Source organism: Dinoponera quadriceps, unplaced genomic scaffold (genome assembly GCF_001313825.1).
Source record: "Dinoponera quadriceps isolate SergipeBrazil2010 unplaced genomic scaffold, ASM131382v1 scaffold2723, whole genome shotgun sequence".
In the NCBI taxonomy this organism is placed as follows: Eukaryota; Metazoa; Arthropoda; class Insecta; order Hymenoptera; family Formicidae; genus Dinoponera; species Dinoponera quadriceps.
Window position 1 is genome coordinate 590,124 of NW_014556868.1, and position 22,563 is coordinate 612,686.

Consider the following 22,563-nt stretch of genomic DNA (forward strand, 5'->3'; position numbering starts at 1 on the left):
TAATACAGAAAAATCGAAAATAGCGTAACATGATACAAATAACTAATATAAGGACGGTGGCGGCTCGTAGCGGTGATTTCAGAACTAATAAAATAAGAGAGATATGGCAAGTCACTTAGTCAAGATTCAAACCTTGCTTTAGCCAAGACTCGAACCCTCTTTAGCCGAGACTCAAACCTTATATTAAACATGTTCCTGTTAAAGCCGCTAGATGGCACAAAATAACAATTATTCTCTTTTATCGGGTGTACTGTTATTCTGACGGCCCATGTGGATTTAAACACGTGCCTCCGCGAAGTGTTAATTGAAATAATTGGTGTTAAATTTATCACACGTTTTCTTCGATAATATAGACGATGGGGAAGAAGGATAAGGGTAAAAATAAAAAGAAGATGAGCGGCAGCGAGAAGACGGCGTTAAAAACCGAGAAGAAATTGAACGTCCGGCAGAAAAAGGAGTTAGCTGCGCTCGGAGAGGTTATATTTGCCTTTCTTATTTACATTGATAATTAAGAAAGAAATTGATAGAGAGAGGAATTAGAATTTAATTTGAAAACGAGAACAAGAAGGGGCCAGAAAATGGAAACTTCCAACATGTTAATTAAAAACGTTATGTAGAGAGAGGGAGAGAGAGAGATGTTGGAATTAAAAGAAGTAATTAGAATTAAGAGGAGCAAGCAGAATGAAGAGGGAAATTGTGATAATATATAATTAAGAATATTACTTGTTACCGTAGGATGACATAGAGAAGGTAGTGGCGGAGATAGAACGAGAGGCAGCTCGTAGACAGCGTGTCAAGGAAGCCGTAGTTGAGCCACCGTCCAGAAGAGTAAATTTCACCCTCAATGCACACCCGTTCAAGGACGAGCTCATCATGCTCGGCGGTGAATTCTACGATGGCCGACAGGTATTTGTAAAGTTAATTAGACGGATGTTTAATGCAACGATCATATGACAAGAAATAATCATACGACGGATGAATCATTTCTACAATTGGAGATGCGAATGAAGTAAACTGAAACCTTCAGAAGTATCAAATATCGAACAGCACACGGAATGATATTTAATATAGCAAGTGATATTTTCAGATGATAATTAATATTAGCGAATAAACGTGTCGAATGTTTGATAATAATGAAATAAGAGATACACGACTTATCCCGTTTTTATTTCCCAGACTACAGTGTACGGAGACATGTTTATCTACAACATAAATAAGAAGGAGTGGTCGGTGGTGAAGGCACCCGGAGCGCCGCCTCCGCGTTGCGGCCACCAAACGGCGAGCACCGCCGCGCGAGGTGGAGAACTGTGGGTGTTCGGCGGCGAGTTCTCCAGCCCCAGCGAGTCCCAGTTCTATCACTACCGCGACCTATGGGTGTTTCTGCTGTCGGAGAGAAAATGGGAGAAAATCACGTACGTGCGAAATGAGAAGAATGACGGGACATTTCACATTTCTGGTCTGCACTTTTCAGCCGAACTGGCCGAACTGGCCAGTTCAAGGAATTTATCTGCACTGAAGCGTGAGGATCGATCTCGCACGTGTGCTTCGTACGCTTCTGCGTGTGTGTAAATTTCTTGAACGCGGCTAAAAAGAACGGGCTAGATGCTAAATCGCTCTGTTACCGGAATACGAGATGTTGAAGTGTCGGTAAACATTGATAGCGTAAAAATGTCACGATGAAAGATCAATTGTTATTACATTGTTATTGTACAATGGAGGAATCGTTGTGACCGAAGTGTAACTTGTCCTCAGAGCTCCGAATGGTCCATCTGCAAGAAGCGGCCACCGGATGGTACACTCGAAGAAACAGCTGATCGTGTTCGGCGGCTTCCACGATAATCTCAGGGATTACAAGTACTTCAACGACGTCTACGCGTTCGATCTCGAGACGTATGTGTGGCGCAAGATCGAGCCCGCCGGTAATACAAGCGGATTGTCGTATCTTAGAAGAATTATTGCGACGATGTGTTGATATTCGGGAAAAAAGTGATTATATATGAATTTTGCCTTTATACACCCATGTATAATTACTATTGTAGCTATATAGAGACAAAATTCGTACATAAAAATCACATGTGTAATTATATATAATTCTTTATAGGATTGTATAAGAATTTTTTTCCCGGATACACAATACTAATATAATATATAAATTATGTGTGTGTGTGTGTAAATGTAAGTATAAGTGTAAAATCTAATTATATTAACTTGTGTATGTGTGTGTATATATATATATATATATATATACATGTATAGATATATAAGTGAATATAAGTTGATTAAATTAAATTTAAGTTATAATTAACACGCGGATAATTAACATTGCGGACGGATGACGAGATATCTCGTCTTTCCTATTTCGTCGTTAGAGGCGAAAACATACCCGGCTACTGGGTACGGTTAGCAATAAAATGTCTGGTCCGCAATGTGTTAACACTAACAACAATATATACATTAATATAAGTTAAAAGTTAAATCATATAATTCAACGATTTCAGGCATAGCGCCCGCTCCACGCTCCGGCTGTGTGGTACTGCCGACCCCCGACAACAAGATCCTGATGTACGGCGGCTACAGCAAGGAAAGGGTGAAGAAGGACGTGGACAAGGGTCGCATTCACGACGACATGTTTCTTCTGACCCCGGACAGTCAGTTATTTTCCTCTATAGTTAAAAAACCGTTTTTTTTCTTTTCTTTTCAATTTTCCCGCGAAAAGAAATCGTAAAATAGGAAAGAACCGATTTGTTTCCAATTTTCCGCGGGGAGAAACGGAAAACATTCGACGGAAAGTTGTGGGAAAAAATCGATTTTTCTTTAAAACTGTATTTTCCTCTTCCTTTTTTTTTTCTTTTGTATTCAACGCGTACACTTTTTTACTCAACGCACGATATAAATATAAACAAGTAGGATAAATACGTCGCGATGTATGACGCGACGAATATTTATTATGTTATAAATAATACGACGGAATTTCAGAGAACGACGCGACCAAGTACAAGTGGGTGAGCGTGCGGCAAAGTGGAATGCGCGGGACTCCGCGTTGCGGCGTCTCCGCGGCGCTCGTTCAACCCAACCAGGCGCTGCTGTTCGGCGGGGTGCAGGACGAAGAGGAAGAGGACGACGAGGACGGTCTGCGTGGCACGTTCTACAAGGACCTGTTCGCTCTGGACCTCGAGAAGTTCCACTGGCACAACGGTGAGCGCCCGGTTTTAACTCGCGAATTACACCCGCCTATATCTTCATTTCCACCACTTCCGTCACGTTCATGAATTCACCGGCGAATGAATGGAACGAGCGTTTGAAAGTATTTACTAACAATCTTCGAATCGCTCCGTATGATAAATTGTATGTTCTCGCAGTGACGTTATGCGGGAGGAAGGAGAATACGGCGACGGAGCGACGGAGAAGAAGAAGGCAGAAGGAAGAAGGGGACGAGGAAGGTGAAAATCAGGAGAGCGATGATTCCGGGGACGTGGAAATGTCGGATGAGTCGCCGGCCGATCCGGCGCGGCCGGGCACGGTCACCGTTGAGGACGGAGTATTCACGGTATTATTGTTGCCTTGCAATTACCTTCGTATATTCTGAATATCAGTGTTTGACGCGTATATATTGTCACAACGCACGATAATCACACGCAATGATCACATTATAGACAGAAATATGGTTGTATCGTGATTATCACATTTTAGATATATAATGATTATAATATAACAGCTATTGTATTTTATCATTTTAATAAGAACGGTGTGGAAACATCGCTTTATTTCGTCGAAACGAACGAACTCTTTCAAACGAATTCTCCGCGCTTTCGCGCGAAACAGATGACGCTGGGCCCGGTCGGCGCGGTTCCCGCCACGGAGATCGGCCCATCCCCGGGCGAGAATTCGCGGGAAGCCGCCACGTTCTCGCCGTCACCGCGGATGAACGCCGGAATGGTGGCGAAGAACAATCTCCTGTATCTGTACGGCGGGATCGTAGAGGACAGTGATCGGCAGTACACCCTCAGCGACTTCTACAGTCTGGGTATCGTCCTCGTGTGATCATCGACGCGCCTCGTCATCCGAAGCGGCTTCACTTATGCTTCACGTTGTGCCACAGATTACCGAAAGCTGCAGGAGTGGAAGACGCTGATACCGGACAGTTTGAAATCGCACACGTGGTTCGAGTCGGGCTCGAGCTCGGACGAGGACGACAGCGAGGACAGTAGCGAGGATGACTGAGGATAACCGAAGATAACCGGATGCTGATCAAGACTGAGAATGATTTGTGTATAATATGTAAATATAAAATCAAAGCCAACGGTAGTATCTGACCTTTTTTCGACTGAGAAAATGACAATGAAATGATTTTCAGTGAGTTCACGCGATAAATTGTTATCTGTTATCTTTGGCATCTAATGCGGATCGATAATATGATCGTTGTAAATGTCGCGTTTTGTTTCGCACCGAAATGTAGATCCGCGTTTTTTTGCGCTCTTTTTGCGATCTGTTCCCCCCCCCACTTTTCCTCTGTAAATATTTATCTAAATATCCAAATGTTTTTCTTCAATATTTTTTTAGAAACCTGTTGGCGAGGGGACGCGTTTTAGCTGGACCTTACGCGACTATATTTAGGAAATTTAGGTACAAATAGATCTTGTTTACTTATTAATCACACGGTACAATGACAATTATACAACTTTCGAATTAGATCTCTTGTTGCTTCAATTTCGGGGAGGCCTTCGGCTTTTCCGTATTGGGGTCTCGTTTTCTCTCGATGTTTCTCTTTATTTGTTTCGTCGCCGACGCGTCCTGAAGGATAAACAATAGATACATAGAGATAGGAGAATTATAAATTGGAACAAGTAAATTTTACGTTAATTTTAAACAAATTTCAAACAAGTTAAATTTAAATAAATTTAAATGAAAGTAGATACTTCAGAAGCACGTGTACACGCGAGGAACGTTTAACTTTGAAGCGTCGATTTCAAAGTTCGAGAGAGCTCCTTCACTTACCGCAATTGCGATGTGCAACGAGCAGTCGTCCGTGTGAACATATCGGATTTCGTCGTGGTTATCCTTCCTCGCCATTTCGCAGTCTCTCGTCAAGTGAATAGGCACGTTCCATATTCTGCTTACTCCTTTGATTAAGTTTACGTTGTCCTTGTACAGATCGTAGTCCCGCGCGTCTCCGGTCAGAATATTAACTACGAATAGTCATTTTTACACACAATTAACTGATATTACTGACATTTCTCAAGAATTAGCGGGAACGAAAGTGAATTTTTATATAATGTAAAATAACACAATAAATTGAATTGTTATAAAGAGTAAAAGAATATAATTTCCTTCGAAGTAGTTATCTTATCGCACCTTTCTCTAATTTGAATTAATTCACGTCGAATAAAGTGAGTGAATTCTTACCTTCCGGATGTAACTTTTTGCTCACATTCGCCATGCAGGTTCTGATCGCGTCGATCAGGTCGATGATCTTCTGGAAGTCCTCCTCCAACGAAACGTTCCTCAAATGCTCAAACTGAGAAACGCACAATAGAAAGAACCGTTTGAAAATACCGTTCTATTCTTATTCACAAATTATTATCGACTTGTGCGATCGATACATATGTACTTAGAACGAATTCCCGAATATAAATCGATCTACATTACTATTGAAGGTAAATTCAAGACAATTTTCCGAAACAAATTTGAAACAAATAATGAGAGAAAAGAACCTCCTCGAACTCGGGATATTCAGCCTCCAGCAACGAGGACACTTGCAGGAAGGACATCGGCAGCTTCTTGGCGAGTCTGGTGTACAGATCGTCCGCCAGGTAAGGTACGAGAGGAGCGAAGAGCCTCAGGGACACCTCGAGACACCTCTTCAGGGTGTACGAGTGACCGGATGCGACTCTCGCGTCGCCATCTCTGAAACCAAACTTCGTCCCCTCCTACGAAGAGACATATTTCTATATTTCGATATTAACGTATTGAAAACTGCGCACATATCAAGAGGATCCGTGGATATACGCACCAAGTAGAAGTCGCAAAATTCGTAATGCAGGAATTGACGAATCGCGAAGGCAGCCTTGTAGAAATCCCGCTCGGCGAACGCCGTGTTCACCGTCTCCACCGTTTGGGACAATCGGCTGAGGATCCACCGGTCCAGATTGCTCAGATTTTCCGTATCTTCGTTTCCTTCTCGGTCCTCGTTCACCATCAGCAACATGTACTTACTCGCCTGCCAGATTTTGTTGCACAGGTTCTTATACGTCCGGCAGTCTGCTATATCGAAACTGACATTATGATCTGGAAAAAAAAAAATATATATATATATTAAATAGGAATATAATAAATATAAAGAATATTTATATTTTATTTATATTTAAATACAAGTGTCTTCGTATATAAGTAGATTTCAAAATAGGACACACACACATGATCAATCTGAATTTGCGATATTTATTTTAAAAAAAAGCCTCCTTTACTTACTTTTGATGTTACGACTGCACAGTGCCATCCTGAGAGCGTCTACGCCGCAGTCGATTATCCCTTCGGGGTAAGACTTGGCGTTGACACGAAGCGTCCGACGCAGCTCGTCGGCGCTGAGGATGCCGGCCTCGTGGCTGCGCGTCGCTTGCGCGTTCAACTCCTGACAACAATAATGATATTCTTCATAAATCGAACCGTGGAGAATTACAAAGAAATGTTTATCGCCGAGAGATCTGGGTGCGCGTTGCAAAAAAAAATAAAAAAAAAAAATGGAATCAATAACGAGGAGCCGAACTTACGATATTAATCATCAACTTTTACTCGCCTCCATTCTGTTACATTACTTATAACATCGCACTCACTTCCAGGCTGCAGCCGTTGATAATGCTCTCCGGCGAGATAACGTTGCCGGAGCTCTTGGACATCTTCCTGCCGTTGGCGTCGCACAGAACTCCGTGCAGCAATACCTCCTGTATAATAATAACTTGACACGGAGATTCTTCAGAATTCGTACAGAATTGCAATTTTTACCGGAGGATGGAGGGGTTACCTTGAAGGGCAAACGTTGCGTCAGCTCCAGGCCCAGCATCACCATCCTTGCTACCCAGAGCATGAGGATGTCGTGGCCGGTCTCCATCAGAGACAACGGGTAGTACTTCGCCATGTCCTGCGTCTGTGAGTAAACAGAGAGGGTAGGTGAACATGTATTTTTGTATCAAATCACGTTTTTAATATCATCGTCTAAAATTATGATAAGTATTATCAAGGCTCCTGAAGTGACACACGAAGAAATAAAGGCAAATAGAAGAGTCGGCCGATGTTGTCAGCGTGTAATAAGTTTTTCAGTTTAATCAAATGAAAAAAATACAAAGGCCTATGAGAACCAAGCGCAAATTGTTGGCGTGAATAAATTTATACGGGAGAATATCAGGCAAACCTTCAGCGTGTCCAATAACACTGTCAAATATATTATCCTCGTATAAATTTACTCACACCAGCAACAACGTGCGCGCTTTTACAGGCTTTCGTATGCTTTTATTTGATTGTAGATCTTAAGAGCCTAGTACCGTTCGATTTGTTTTTATGTTTACATTACAGATATACAAAAGAAATCAAAGCGTTCCGATCCATCTTCGGACCCTCTTCGGTGAATATAACGCGAACAAATAGCACTTCCTTGCCTTTGTTTCATCGTATATTTTATCTAGTAGAAAGTTATCATTGATGTATCGTTGTATTTAATATTTCTCTCTTCATTCTTACATCTTCAGGCCAGCCGAGCGTGGCGAACGGCACGATCGCCGAGGAGAACCACGTGTCGAGGACGTCTCCGTCTCGACGGAGTTCCACGGCGTCTCCATATTTCCTCCTGGCTATCGAATGAGCCTCTTCCTCAGAACGTGCAACTATCCACGAGCCGTCACAGACTACGGAATACGCCGGGATCTGGTGGCCCCACCACAACTGCCTCGACACGCACCAATCCCTGAAGAAGAGGAAGAGAAAATCAAAAAAAGAAGAGAGACACAGAGAGAGAGAGAGAGAGAGAGAGAGAGGAGTCACACATGATGATAGAAATTAAGTAATAAGAACTTGACCAGCCTTATTACTACTGATTCCAATTTCTGTCTCTTTTCTGCGCGCGATTAATTAGTCCCTTATCTAACTAACCTGCTACTATTTGATTACCTGATATTACCGAGCCAGTCTCGCCACTGTTGCTCGTGCACGTCGGGCACGATCCTCAGCGATTCGTTCTCCAGCGCGTCGACGGCGTTCTTAGCCATTTCGTCGCATTTCACGAACCACTGTTCCTTCAACAGTTGCTCGACGATGTCCTGCGAGCGCGAGCAGCGCGGCAGCATCACGCTGTGCTCGTTGTTCACGTCCCGTAGAACTCCTCGAACGAACAATTCGTGCATTAACTTCTCCCTGGCGTCGAATCTCGGTAATCCCTGTCGAATAAATATTTGTATTACGTTACTAAAACACACAAGTACAAGTAAATAGAGGAACATATAATATAAACAAGGTCTCGTCAAACTTATCGACCACCTCGAAACCCTTGCAGACATCTGTCATGTTACCGTCCTCGTTGATGACGCCGATGAGAGGCAGATTGTGCTTCTTGGCGATGCCGTGGTCCCTGCGATCGTGCGCCGGCGTAATTTTCAGCACGCCTGGCGCAGAAAAGATCAGTCCTTCTCACGACTCAGTCGTAAGAATAACGTTAGCAAGGATTGATTATCCTCTCACCGGTGCCGAAATCCTTCCTGACCGCGGAGTCGGCCACGATGGGGATGGGAACGTTTCTGACAGGGTGCGTAACACGCCGGCCGATGTACCTCGCGTATCTCTCGTCGTCCGGATGCACGGCGAGAGCCACGTCACCGAATATAGTCTCCGGCCTGGTCGTCGCCACTATCAACTCCTCCTCTGCGAAAAGAAAACAACAATTAAAGTAACCCCGTGTTTTGCTTCGTTCGAACAACGCAGATTCGTTGATCTTTAAAAGGTACTTTGGAAATAATTGAGTAATTGTGATAATTATAATTTTGATCGTGATAATATGATATGACAATCGAGATATTATGATTATAGTGTAACGATCACTCACACACACACACATTATCATCATCATAATATGATAATCTCGATATTATGTTCATCATAAAATAATAATCACGACATGAAGACCGTTATGGTATGATAATTACGATACCGTGGTAATTATTGTATAATAATCACGATATCATGATATATGGTATAACAATTATAATATTATGATCATTGCAGTATGATAATCGTGATATTATGATCATGATTATCATCATTGTGACGTGATAAACGCGTTTGTGATCGTTATATGATGATCACGATATTAGGTCTATTACGATATGATAGCGTAAGGCATAATATTATGATCGTTATAATACAATAATCATAAATTATAATCGTTGTGATAATGACGACTGATGTATTTCATGAAAACCAATGAAATAAGGCATCTCCAACTCACCGGAGTCTTCCACGGGATAGGCCAACTTCATCATACGGCCGAAAGTCACTTTGTTTCGGTAGCCGGGCACACTGAGCTTGGTGCTTCCGCGAACAGCCACGTCCACCACCTCGATTTCGCTGACGGTGCTGCGCAACGAGGGCGACCAGTTGACGAAGTCGCAGCCCCTATACAACAGGCCTCGCTCATGCAACCGCACGAAAGCTTCCGTCACCGCCGCGCTGTGACGCTACGCGTGGTCAATCGTATCAATTATTAAGCCGCTTCGGAGTCGCAGCAATTCCGACTGAGAGTCGGTGATTTTAAAACCGCACCTGGTCGACGGTAAAGTACTCCCGGTCCCAGTCGAGACTGGCGCCCAGCATCTTCAGCTGATCCCGGATCGTCCCGGCCTTGTCCGCTTTCCATCGCCAGACCAGCGACGTGAATTCCTCCCTGGTCAAGTCGAGACGCGACAGATTCCGCGTGTGACGCAAGTGTTTCTCCACGACGACCTGCGTGGCGATACCAGCATGGTCCAGACCTGGTATCCACAGCACTGAGTAACCTCTCATCCTGTACCTGTGCACAGAGAAGTCTACGGTTGGAGGGACGAAAGTGAAAATAAGCCGGGAGAAGTCTTAGGAATTCCCTTTCAGCAACGCACCATCTGGCCAAGACATCCTGGACGGTGGCGGTGAGAGCGTGACCCAAGTGTAACACCCCTGTGATATTAGGGGGTGGCAAAATCATGGTGAAGGAATCCTTCCTGTCGCTGTCGCTGGCTCTCTCCCTCGAAGAGGCGAAGTACTTGTTTTGCTGCCACACATTGTACCTTTGCTCCACGTTCTCTATGTTATACGTTGCGGGGAAATCTGTTTGCAAAATCATTTTGCATTGTACGTACTTTGTTTTCATTATACACTTCACACATCGTGCTCACTTTGATTCCTTTCTTCCTCTTCTCTTCTCAAAATTCTCACACTTTACTCCTGACTGTGACAGTTTTTTTTTTTTTTTTACAAATGTAGTCAAATAATTTCTCTTCTTTACTCTGATATATTCGCTATAATAATCCATTAACCAAATATATTTTTTCTAGTTTCATGCGAATAAACATAGAGAAAACTATATGTATTATTTTAATCTTATACAGCTATTTTATGTACTTTGTGTATTATAATTCTCTAATTTTGATTTGTAAAGTATTTATAATTCTTGATTTTCTGTATAAGTTGATATAATGCTATGAGTAATTCTGAGTATTGTCGAAAGGTATGATTAAGGAAAGAACATTCAAAGGGAGGATACCTGCCAATCTTTGATCGTTGTTCGATTTTACGGAAGAACAGTAACATCTCCGGCAGAAATTCGCGCGAACGGTCAAACGGTTGCTCAACCGCTGCATGTTTGATAACTTAATGACAGTCCTGTAAATCACGAGACAAACTATGATAATGGTAATTATTTCGTTCGGCTACATCAGCACAAATATCGACGAAATTACGTTTATTCGATGTGTTTTTGCACGAAGAATGGAACAATTATAAGTTCACATTTGTGATTATAAATTATAAATTAACAGCACACCTTGCGTAGGAGCCTTTGCTAATCTTCACTGTTTTAATTTTGGTACGAAATAGACACGCACAATTTAGTAAGGCGAAGATTTAATACTTATATTTATTTATAGTCAGGCGATTTCAACGATAAACGCATTGTAAGTATATACATGCTTCAAACTCGTGCATTTCTTGTATTTTCTGTAGTCACAGAGTGTGCTCATCGCTACATTTCATCGATACAACGGATTTCCTAACCTGACAAATCGTCAACCTTGACGATTAATACCTCATTTTACGGGGCAGAACGACGCTTTTTTCTGCCAGATCCTTTCGTTTCGCGCAAAAACGCGTCGAATAAGCATAATTACGTGGATATTTCTGTTGAAGTAGCTAAACTAAATAATTACCATTGACCTATTCTTTATAAATACGTTGCTAAACCGGTGCAATAAGTTAGAGCGAAATAAAATATACCTGTTTCACTCTAACTTATTGCACCAGTTCAGCTGTGCAGAAATTGACCAATGACAGTTAATTATTCTCTTCACACTCGACTGTGATTGGTCAATTCCTTAAGGCTTAAAATACCTATTGTGGACCGACACTAAAGAACAGATCACTAAATCAGAGCCACGTAGGTAGTTTAGTGTCGGTCCACAATATGTATCTTAAGCCTTAAGCCTTAAGAAATTGTTGACTGTGATTGGCCAATTACTTAAGGCTTAAGGCTTAAAATACCTATAGTAAACCGGCACTTATATGTTGTTCGTAAGGTGTCTTCTTTTAAGAAGGATATTGCGAGGGAGATGAACTGAATATTCTGAAGAATTCGACGTATTTCGAAGATAAATTATCGATTCGCTTTGATCATCGAATCCCATTCCTACAGCAGCAGCGATAGAGAGAAGTCTCATTCTTTTTTTTTTACCTCGGTATGTAAATTTTTCACAACAGCATACACGTGATGTCAACGACAGGCTGCTCTTCAGACCATATATTTGCAAATGAGCGGCTAATATTTTATACATATGCATGATATACGCGAGGGGATTAATCCGTAAAGGAAGATTCTGAAAGCTAAAGCAGTTGCTCGATTTTGTAAGAAGATTCGGTGAATCATTGAGAAGTGATATTGTTTAGATTTGATTTAGGTTAAGTTTGATCAGTACGCAAGTTTTCATATCAAATCAATGCAGAAAGAAAGATGAAAACTCTCTCGTTAAACACTTAATAATATTCTTTTTCCCGATGTAAATAGAAAGTTATTCGAAGGAAAACCACCGGAAGTCATGGCATCGCCATTCACCTGCAGAAACTGTAACATACTGTTATGGGATCTGGAAGTCCTGAGACAACATTACAAGTCCGAATGGCACAAATACAATTTGAAGAGGAAGATAGTTAACCAACCGCCGATCACAGCTGAAGAGTTCGAGGCATTGAACGCCGTGAAATGCAAGAAATATGAAGAATCAAAGGAGAATCGATATTGCAACACATGTCGCAAGAAATTCAACACGAAGAATCAGTACGAGAATCATTTGGTTTCGAAGAAGCACAAGGAGAACTTCAATAAACATGAAAGTAACGACAGCGAATTGTCTCAGAGGACCGAAAATGCTGCGGAAACTGTCAGTGGCGATACGTCAGGACTTGGGAGCTCGATCGCCGTGGAAAATCCGGTTTCCAGCAAGAGAACAGATATGGACGATACAGAGACCGACTCAGTCGTGGAGTCTGTGGATTCGGACGGGTGGATTGAAGACACGGAGAATCCCATGGATAATAATGATTGTCTGTTCTGCGATCATCACAGCAGATCATTGACCCGTAACTTGAAGCACATGACGGTTGCGCACACTTTCTTCATACCCGATCCCGAATATTGCGTGAATATAAGGGGTCTGCTGACATATCTAGGAGAGAAGATATTCGCTGGTTACATGTGCATCTGGTGCAACGATTCAGGTGAGAAGAAATTATGCGCTAAAGAACAGTACAGGAAAGCATAAACGGTAAGATTTGAGCAGTAAGGGAATTGACCAACCAGTTGGTATATTTCTTCGGGTTTGTGTATTCCAAAAGACGCTAGAAGTGATGATAAATTCGGCCTTAAGCGGAAGTAACTACAATTTCAACAAGTTGAAAGAAACGCTCGTTTTTCCTATGTGCTCCCGGCCTGGCTCTTTATAACTCTTCGGATCTTTCTTTCTTTTCACACTTCCTTTCGCACTTTCAGGCAAAGCGTTCAAAAGCGCGGACGGTGCGAGGACGCACATGCTGGACAAGGGCCACTGCAAGATGCTGCACGAGGGCGAGGCGTTGCTCGAATACAGCGACTTCTACGACTACTCGTCCAGCTACCCGGACGCTGGAAACGTCGAGGATCCGGACGTAGAGGTGGCCCTGCCCGCCGAGCTGGACGATACCGATTATCAAATGAAACTGCCGTCCGGCAATGTGATCGGCCACCGAGCCCTAATGAGATACTACAAGCAAAAATTGAATCCGAACAGTACGGTTCACTTGTCGGTGAGCCACAAAATGCGGCAAGTGTTGCTGCAGTATCGAGCGCTTGGCTGGACAAACACGAAGAAGCAGGAGGCGGTGCGGAAAGCCCGGGATATCAAGTACATGCAGAGGCTACAGGCCAGGTACGCGACGCAGCTGCAGTTCAAGGCGAACAAGCTGCAACGTTACTTCAGGAAGCAGACGATGTTCTGAACTCCGGCCATTCGGATTCTTCGACGCCGCCGGAGGCCTTTCTACTCCTCGATCGCGAAGCGGAAGTTGCGGAGATTACGAAGGTTTCTTCGTGTCACCGATGTTATTACGTTGTCACATCGTTCACACAACTGTTGTATATTTAATGTAAAAACAGGAACAAATGTATTTATATTCGAATAAAGGGAGCGAATGGCTTTCTTTCACACCCCCCCCTCCCCCCGAAGCAACTCGCGATCGCTCGTCGCCGCTCGTCCCTCGTGTTTCGAAACGATTGCTACGAAATCGAAATTTATTCGGAAGGATACACACATCTCACGCAATACAAATCATTATAAATCGCGCGCTCCTGGCGGACGTTTTTACAAAATAACCTCGTTTTACAATATACCAGCGCAAACTCGCGCGACAACGGCGACAAAAATATTCTCTGTTCTTTCTCGCGCGTGTAACCCTCCCCCCTCCCCTTTCTTTCTCAATTTTTGTCCCTTTTAACTTGTATACTCATGTGTGGACCCGTGATTTATTCAGCAACAGAGCGAGAATAATTCTCTCCTTCGATATTCTCTCGCGTCATATAGAATGTAGTATATATATATATATATATTATTATGTATAAATTAGAAAACAATCCGCCGTCGCGTTTCGCTGATGCTCGCACGAGAGAAAAAGAGAGAAAAGAACCGTGCATTTTTGGCCTATTTACCGCAACTTGGACGTTATTATGCACCCCATGGACAACGTTCCTCACCGCGACATCAGTGAATCGCGAGACGCTCGCGGAAGGATCAACGACAGATCGCCGGCTCCGACTCGACCCCGCGATATACTTCTCAACTTGAAAGCAGATTCGCTTAATCTTAATCGCCGTAAGGTCTCGTTTCACGAAGAAACACGCTTGCAGAAAGAATCCAACCATTACCTTCGCTATCTACGGCCGTTCAGCGGCGGGACCGGGAAAGTTACTTTCTCAGAGCAATTCGTTACCGTTACCCGTTACATAATGAGAAAAAGCGACTCGTTACCTTCTACTGTCGACGAGGAAATAACGAATTGTTAAGCGTAGTCCACAATGAGTAACAAGAGCTGTGTTAAGTAAGAAGTAAGAATAAGATATCGACCAGTCATATTCGAATGTGAGGAGAATAATCGGCTGTGATCGGTTAATTTCTCAATCTTACTTCTTACAAACACACTTCCATCGCCCGTTGTAGACCACATTTTATAATTTTGTATTATTCTCTTCCCTTTCATCAAATCTCGGACATTTTTGTTTCTTTACTATTCGCTGAAACGTTCTCATGCAGACGTATTCTACATGTACGATGTAATTATCGGATTTCTCAAGAAACGGGCCGTAAAATAGCGCTAAACTCGCGCTCCGAAAAAGAGCGCATTTATCGCGCAGGTGTCGAGTTGAAGCAGCGAAATGTGAAACTACAACATTTGACACTTTCTTCATTCCTTCCCCGCGTCGGGAACTATTGTCACCTGTACTTAACATCTCTCTCGCGCGATAATCAATTAATACTTCTTTCTCGCGATATACAACGATCTTGGAGATATACTTCGTACGCCTCCGTCTTCCTTGTATTTCTTGTTTTCTTTTTTCTTCTTCCTTTGCCACTCCGGAACGATCGGCTGTCTCGGCTAAACAAATTCCGCGTTAAAATATAGAACGGGGATTCCGCGTTGGTAGACACCCGGTAGACTTTCAGCGGACCCCTCGATATGAACGTTCCTCTTTGTTTCTTTAACAACGACACCTCGTTCGAAATATTTACATGCTAATAACGGGGGTGGGGCAGTAACCGATATACCTCCGACCTCGGAGACGTTTATGAAACGTGAACTACGTGAACGCCCGGTATATACTTGTTTTTTCTCCTCTTGCTTTGCTTGTTTTTTCTTATTACGGGTAAATGTGAATCTATGGCCCGTATTAACAGTCGTTGCTCGGAACTTGTCCCGCTTGTGAGACGCTCGAGTCTGAATCTTGAGATTTTCCTTTGAATCGCGTGTAACATACGCGACATTACTCTTACAAGCGCGATTCAGTCGAAAGAGGAAACATCTAACTCTAAATTCAATTTCGAGTATCTCACCTGAGGCAAGTCTCACGCAATGACTATCAATGCGACTCTATGAGCGGGCGTCGCGTTTCTCACGAGATGCCCGACAGAGACATACACATTAGACAGAGAGCTGTTATTGTCACACGATGATACACACATTATGTACTTATCTACTTTGCGCTCTCTCTCGTTTGCGATCCGATCGAAACGCCGAAGAATGCCAGAAACGGATCGAGAAGCCCGGTCCAGTTTGTGAAACAATGATCACAGCACTTATTTTCTTTCCCTTTTCTCCCCTTTTTTTTCTCAACGAAACGCATCCGTGTTCGATAAAAGAATTAGCTTTCACTTTGGTGATCCTCGGAAGATAAATTCCTTCATTAAATCACTGGATGAGTCCTGATGTATGTGAGGGTAAAATTGTCGCAATCTTTCTTCCACCGGCCGTACTTCGAATTTTCAAACATTTTCCCTAAATCTTTCTCTTTTATATATATATATATATATATCGTTAATTAATAACTTAGCGCGCATAACGTGTTAACGTCAACGTGATATCACGCGATTGAACAACGGAGACTGTGTGTGCTCTCTGTGAATTTTTTGGAGTGAAATTTCGCTCAAAACGAGTGGAAATTCGCTCAAAGCGAGAGTGAAAATATCGCAACTCGGAGAGTCGCAAGAGCGAGCGTTTAATTCAAATTTCAAGTGGATTTTGATCCGTCCGAATGAACGGTTTAATGAGTTTTTTCACGGTTATCGCTTCGAATAAAAATACCACATTCCTTTATTCATCTCGAGTGAAGCTTTGCTCGAAAAAATGTTCAAAACAACACCAAGTTCAGTGATTTTCCGCACATGTAGAGTGAATTTGCCGACTTGAGTCATACCTTCGTTTGAAATTGAATAGTGAATCCGATATACCCGTCCCACCGGGAACAAATTCACTCTAATCGATCGAACTTTAATCGATTGCAACAAATTCGTTCCTGCGAGACGGACATATCGGATTCACTGTTCACTGTACATTTTTCGAAGCAGAATTCCACCAAGAAATTTCGAGATAACTCGTTTGTCATTCTGGGTTTTCGCGTGAATTCTTTCAGAGAGCACAATGCAATAACTTTCAGATCGGTCGCGAGTACGATCTTGAATAACACCATCTTCGCTTCCGTTTTTCCCGAGATTCGTAGCGAATCGGTACGACTTGATCCATCTTTCTGTTTTCAGCGCCTCGATTCGAAATCTCTCCTCTTCCGTTTCTCCTTTAGCTTCAATCCAGCAGCTTCACCATCAGCTTGAGCGCCTGGTGAGGCGGCGCCGGTCTGATGGACTCCTCCAGTTCCGTATACGGGATCTCCGCCTCCACCTGGAAGCCGTGTTTCAGGCAGACCCTCTGCGAGTACACGCCGGTAGCGTCGGCCTTGAATATCTGAAAGATGAATGCAAGCGATGTCGTTCTTCGTTTTGTATGAAAATTGCCGATACAAGCCCTTATTAATAATCGTTGCTTTAAACCTGCCTGGTGAGATATTCGGATTGAAATTTAGAGTCGAATTTGAGGTTTTCAATGGAAACAGGATTACAAATATAACGTCATACTCGTATATTTAGCGGAAACACGTCTGATTCGCAACCGCTCAGTCAAAATCCGCCGGCACGAGCTCCAACTCACGCCTGTCTCTTTTGAAATTTGGTCGATCGTGAAACGACGATCTTCGTTGATTTTTCCGCGGATTTTTTCAACCTTTTCATCGTTTCGAGATGTTGAAGGACGCCCGGAACGAGCATGGTCTTTAACACTCATCTCACCACGTTTAAAGCGCCCAAACCACTCGAAAACTTGCGTGCGGCTCATAGCATCCTCTTTAAAAGCCTGTTGCAACATTTGGTAAGCTTCCGTTGCCGATTTGTCAAGCAGGAAACAAAATTTCCAACACACTCTTTGTTCTTTTAAATTCGCCATAAGGACTCCGCAGGCGGGAAAAAATAACAGTAAGAGAAACACAACACTACGCTCAAACGTAAACCTACAAACTGACGCCGTCTGCACAGCTGTTTCGTGAAGGTCTCTACCAACCTCAATGTCGAGGGAGAACTTTCTACTACGTCTACGAATGGCAGCGCGCTCTCAGTTCGGCTTTTTTTCGGTCCCCCCTCGCATATTGCATGATTCAAGTGAAAAATTTAAATCTAACACTAAATTTTCTGAATTCAGATCTAAGAGATCTCATGTGACACAAGTTTCAAATAACGATTATTAATATAGGTGATAATCTTATTCGCGCATAGTCGCGTCAAAGGGGTGGATCGATACAGTGGTCGCCTTTTCTCATCGTCTGAAAGCAATAATTTATCGTGTCTTCGGAATTAAAAGCCGATGTGAAATTTATCCTCACGCAAAATTCATCAGCATAACTTATATTCAAGCCGGTCTCCGTGAATCTTCAGTAAACTTTCTCAATACTTCTTCTTCCAGCTTCTTTCCTTTTGCGAGCGCAATTTTTCGGCGTGCATTTAGCATAAATAGCTTCGCTCGAGTGATTAATAATCGCAGAAAAAATGATAAGGTGTGGATTTAGACGGCTGGTGTTGGGCAATTCTCTCCTGTCAAAAATCTGTCCGTATCGATCAGCCCCGTCGGCGCAGAGAGAGGGCTGCGTGCGACACGAATACCTTTCTGGGAGAAAGTAACGGAAGAACACTGTGATATCAGTGACTTCGGTAAACGAAAATCACTCCATGCATATTAATCGAAGGGCATGCTGAAACAAAAGGAGAATGTGCTATACATATACATATGCGCGTTATTACACCAGTAGGCGGTTATACCGACGCGTCGATCTTAAATTATAACGAGACGAAAATAAAAAAAAAAGGAGGAAACTCTCTCCCGACACGTTTTTTGCTCCTTCTTCCTCTCTCTTTTTTTTTTCTTTTTTTTTATAGCGTTAGTAAAATCAATATAGGTGCGAAAGTTCGCTCTCCGCGTATATTTTCGAAGCGCCTCGACGTCCCCACCCGAAGACACCCCCGCGTACGTGCGAACAAGTGAATTTCGTGAGGGAAACCTTGAAACCGGCGTTCTTCGCGATTTCCACACAATCCGCCATCAGGATGTTCGCCAGGCCTTTACCACGATGATTCTCGTCAACGCTGAGGATCCGGCACTCGAACAGCTCGTCAACATTGTACTTGGCGAACAGATCGACCTTCTCGTTTACCTTGTAGAGCAATCCGAAGATCGTCTTGAACTTTTTGTCGTTCAACTCGACGAGGCGCCGTTCTGCCTCTTCGCGTTCGCCCTTCTTCAATATGCCATTTAGTGCCATACCCGCTATCTGATAGAAGAGGAAGCTGATAACAGGCGTTTACTCTCGGCGAGAGGGATATAATTGCGTTAGTAAGTAAAGAGGGATATGTTAATGTTGAAATCAGCAAATCGAAATAGAAGCAGAAGTGAATAATATAAATAGTTGATTATAAATAAAATATGAAAAATATATCTACGAAAGTAAAATATATAAATAATATAATAAAGATGGAATTTAAATATAAAAAAATAAAATATGAATAAAAATCTGTATAATATATATAAATATAACAAATTATAAGTAATTCACACAGTTGTATGTGCTATTTCTAAAATATCCGATTGAGTAACGCTGGAGTAATTAAAAAAAACGAGATAAGAGAATTGTGTCATTATGCCGTTCAGTGCCACACCCAAGTAAGATCGTTCTGAAGATTTGTGTAATCATCTTTCGCGACATAAGAAATACAAAATATCGAGACCTTGACAGATTAAGGGATTGAAAGAAATATGAGATTCTCCGGAGATCTATATAGTGAGTAAGAAAGATATTTTGCATATTCTATTCTTGCGGAATGATAGTGAATATGTATTATCTCGAAAAAAGACGTGCCCAAATTCGAAAAATGGAACGATTTTTCGAAAAGTCAGAAAAAGATTCTGAAATCCGAATATTGAAACGATCTCTTGAAATATTGATAGCATGCTATTGTCTCAGAAAGTAACGATATAGAAATTAGTACATCGATAAGCACCAAAAATTATTATTATTTCCGGAAAAGCTGAATTTTTTTAATACACTGTCTCGCGGTACTAATTTCAATATTATAACCGTTGAACAAGAAACGTTAGATTAACACTTTTAAACGTTGGTTTTACGTCTCTTGTATATTTCCACTGAACATTTTATAAAATTTTAAAAATATTACCGGACAGTATATATTAACTTTTCAAATATTGCGAAAACATTTTAAAAACAAACGGAATATCAAAGTTGTTCGAAATAATGTTGATACAACGTTGAAAACTGCATATTAAAAGATGTCACATGCTATTAAATGACGTTGCAACAACGATCTACGATCTTTTGTTCACTGAGCATATTTTCAGGATAATTGCACGCTTCTCCAATATTTCAGGACAGTTGCATGATATTTAAGGAATTGTCTTATTAGTTGGATCCCTCAAAATTAAAATCCGTATTAATAGTCGTTATTTAAGATTTGCCTCAAGTGAGATGCTCAAATTTGAATTTAAAGTCAGATATTAGTTGAATCGCGAGTGTAAATGAAACATATTATTACATGCTTCAAATGAAAGGATATAATCTAACTCTAGATCTGAGTATCTCACGTGAGACAAATTTTAAGTGACAACTATTAACAGACATTACCTTAGACTTTTCGAGAAATCGTCCCACTCGAGTCGAGTTTCGAGATTTTGATAAACTTTCGGGAAACAAAGCGGCACGAATTTGTCGGTTAACCGTTTGCCAACGTCGGCCAAACATCGGGCGACAGTTAGCCGAGCAATCTGTGTTACCCGGGATGTTCCCGTGCCATACCGAGTATAATTTGACAAGTGGCTCTCATGGGGTGAACGCTCGTGTACGTACCGCTCCCTTCTTGTCCAACAACATCCTCGAGTAGCCTTGCTTCAAGGTGAGCAGGCAGTGCCTCTCGAGCTCGTATTGCGGCTCGCCCTTGGTGCAGAGTCCGACCGCATTGTTGAGCGGCTCGTCGGCGAAGAAGTTCCACTTGAGATGGTGGATCGCCTCGTCGAAACGCTCCTCCGACACGTCCACGACCGTCAGGCAATCGGACGACATCTTTGACGACCGGGGTGGTCGACACGGCGCGAATTTTCCGCGCAAGCTGAGAGCAGCAATTCCCACACGCGCATCACACACCCCTGTGGAGTGGCGAACGGGGGTCGCACCGCCGCCGCCTCCTCGTATGATGGGAAAAGCCCTCGTATATTGATCGACCCAGTTCGGCAAAACGCACCACTGGGTCAGTCGTACACGGTCATCGACAATGGCCGCGCGCAGCCATCATTCGGCTGCGCGTTAATTCAATACAAATTTCGAGGAGGGATCTGCTACGAAAGGCTGGAGGAGAGACGGAAGAAATCGAGATTGAGAGAGTACAGAAGGTTGGGGACAGCAACGTGTTACTTGTAATGCCGTTACCGGCCCACCCTTTTTCGACTAACGACGTTATATTTTTTTTTCATTAATGATGGTATGGCGGTTTCTTTTTCCGGGGTAACGAGTATAATGTCACTTTTATCGTTGCTTCGCACACACGTACAGGATGTCAATGTACAGAGCAGTATACAACAGTTTGTCTAGACGTTTTCTCGCAGGCGCATTTTTTCCGAGCAAAAACGTGAGAAAGTGTGTGTGTGTGTGTGTGTGCAAAGCGTTTTATAAGGGTGTATGCCGCCAAAGCCGTGCTGAATTCGTCTTTGAGCGCGCGCCTATCAGCGAAGCGAGTAGGCAACCCGTTATACCGATCTGTATGTTGATGCAAAACTCCGTATAATACATATGGGAGAGCGCAAGGGAATCTTGAAGACAAAGGGTCTTTAAAACTTGGTGAAAAAAGAAGGAAAATTTTGTAACGACTCGTTTAATAACGATAACCGTAACGAGTTATTTTTCAAAAGTAACTTTCCAACCTTGACTTTGGAGAAGCTTGAGAGAGACGCTTGGTCCGTTTCTTTTTAATTGGCTGTACAGTCAACCCTCCTATAACGCGGTATTCTCAGAACGCGGTTTCCATATAACGCGGAGCAGAAATTGCGACAGCCCTCCTATAACGCGGTACTCTCACAGCGCGATTTCCATTCAACAACGTCCCATCAGTTCTTTCCGTGCACCCAATGAATGATTTTAACCACTTGCGGTGGAAAGACGTGCTACGCACGTCGTAATGTTTTTGTCGCAGAATCGCCAACGACGTGGTATACACGTCGTCAGGCAATTGTCACAGAAACGACGTGCGTGGCACGTCGGCTGAGATTGCTGGCACTGTTCGAGCGACAGCGAAGAAGCGCAAAATCGCTCCGTGGCACTCAAACGGTTTATTTGTGGTTTATAATTGGACAACATTACACAATACTGTAAGTAATATTCTTCATTTGTTCTAATATAATAATAATAAAGTAATTTTTAACCCTAGATTTGCATGATGTCAAACACAAAAGAAACAAGGAAAGGATTAAAAAGAAAGTTTATATCTCTTGAAGATAAAATCCAAATTTTAAATCGTTTAGAAGGTGGGGAAAAAATATCGTCTGTTGCAAAATCAACAAATTTGAATGAATCTACAATTCGAACCTTAAAGAAAAATGCAGATAATATAAGGAAAACTGTGGCAAATGGCTGTCCGTTAGGTGCGAAACGTGTCACTCGCA

The 22,563-nt window shown here is 42.5% G+C and overlaps 4 protein-coding genes and 1 long non-coding RNA gene across 17 annotated transcripts; 3 read left to right on the plus strand and 2 right to left on the minus strand.

The window, feature by feature from the left end:
• The first annotated feature begins 264 nt into the window (after positions 1 to 264).
• On the plus strand, positions 265 to 4,650 carry LOC106748343 (kelch domain-containing protein 4). Of its 2 annotated transcripts, XR_001374742.1 has the most exons (10): positions 265 to 476; positions 736 to 906; positions 1,177 to 1,412; positions 1,753 to 1,919; positions 2,499 to 2,648; positions 2,977 to 3,195; positions 3,360 to 3,547; positions 3,823 to 4,024; positions 4,100 to 4,278; positions 4,561 to 4,650. XR_001374742.1 is itself a non-coding variant. In XM_014626774.1 (9 exons), the coding sequence occupies exons 1-9, from the start codon at positions 357 to 359 to the stop codon at positions 4,219 to 4,221; spliced, it is 1,575 nt and encodes a 524-aa protein (XP_014482260.1). In that variant the 5' UTR covers positions 265 to 356; the 3' UTR covers positions 4,222 to 4,371. The 2 variants fall into 2 exon arrangements, 1 of the variants encoding a protein (XP_014482260.1); XM_014626774.1 differs by lacking the exon at positions 4,561 to 4,650 and having other exon boundaries at positions 4,100 to 4,371.
• On the minus strand, positions 4,625 to 11,520 carry LOC106748342 (valine--tRNA ligase, mitochondrial-like). 10 transcript variants are annotated; one of them, XM_014626769.1, is made up of 17 exons: positions 11,439 to 11,520; positions 10,782 to 10,896; positions 10,134 to 10,341; positions 9,802 to 10,048; positions 9,488 to 9,716; positions 8,725 to 8,904; positions 8,524 to 8,648; positions 8,158 to 8,423; positions 7,732 to 7,954; positions 7,019 to 7,141; positions 6,831 to 6,938; positions 6,469 to 6,628; positions 6,011 to 6,285; positions 5,712 to 5,927; positions 5,404 to 5,515; positions 4,996 to 5,186; positions 4,625 to 4,791 (listed from the first exon to the last, which is right to left on the minus strand). In XM_014626769.1, the coding sequence occupies exons 2-17, from the start codon at positions 10,822 to 10,824 to the stop codon at positions 4,687 to 4,689; spliced, it is 2,811 nt and encodes a 936-aa protein (XP_014482255.1). In that variant the 5' UTR covers positions 10,825 to 10,896; positions 11,439 to 11,520; the 3' UTR covers positions 4,625 to 4,686. The 10 variants fall into 10 exon arrangements, with proteins under 10 accessions (XP_014482255.1, XP_014482256.1, XP_014482257.1 ...); XM_014626770.1 differs by lacking the exon at positions 11,439 to 11,520 and adding an exon at positions 11,057 to 11,265; XM_014626771.1 differs by lacking the exon at positions 11,439 to 11,520 and adding an exon at positions 10,974 to 11,052.
• Positions 11,521 to 11,759: 239 nt separating this feature from the next.
• On the plus strand, positions 11,760 to 13,934 carry LOC106748336 (zinc finger protein 622). Of its 3 annotated transcripts, none has more exons than XM_014626755.1 (3): positions 11,760 to 11,963; positions 12,290 to 12,999; positions 13,271 to 13,934. In XM_014626755.1, exons 2-3 carry the CDS (start codon positions 12,321 to 12,323, stop codon positions 13,753 to 13,755), a joined length of 1,164 nt encoding a protein of 387 aa, XP_014482241.1. In that variant the 5' UTR covers positions 11,760 to 11,963; positions 12,290 to 12,320; the 3' UTR covers positions 13,756 to 13,934. The 3 variants fall into 3 exon arrangements, with proteins under 3 accessions (XP_014482241.1, XP_014482243.1, XP_014482242.1); XM_014626757.1 differs by lacking the exon at positions 11,760 to 11,963 and adding an exon at positions 11,971 to 12,196; XM_014626756.1 differs by lacking the exon at positions 11,760 to 11,963 and adding an exon at positions 11,971 to 12,129.
• Positions 13,875 to 21,036, minus strand: LOC106748338 (dopamine N-acetyltransferase). Its single transcript, XM_014626758.1, has 3 exons — positions 20,759 to 21,036; positions 18,902 to 19,171; positions 13,875 to 17,262 (listed from the first exon to the last, which is right to left on the minus strand). Exons 1-3 carry the CDS (start codon positions 20,969 to 20,971, stop codon positions 17,104 to 17,106), a joined length of 642 nt encoding a protein of 213 aa, XP_014482244.1. The 5' UTR covers positions 20,972 to 21,036; the 3' UTR covers positions 13,875 to 17,103.
• A 137-nt stretch (positions 21,037 to 21,173) lies between these two features.
• On the plus strand, positions 21,174 to 22,425 carry LOC106748346. The gene is made up of 2 exons (XR_001374743.1): positions 21,174 to 22,269; positions 22,329 to 22,425. It is a non-coding gene; the product is annotated as an uncharacterized LOC106748346 (long non-coding RNA).
• Positions 22,426 to 22,563: the final 138 nt, after the last annotated feature.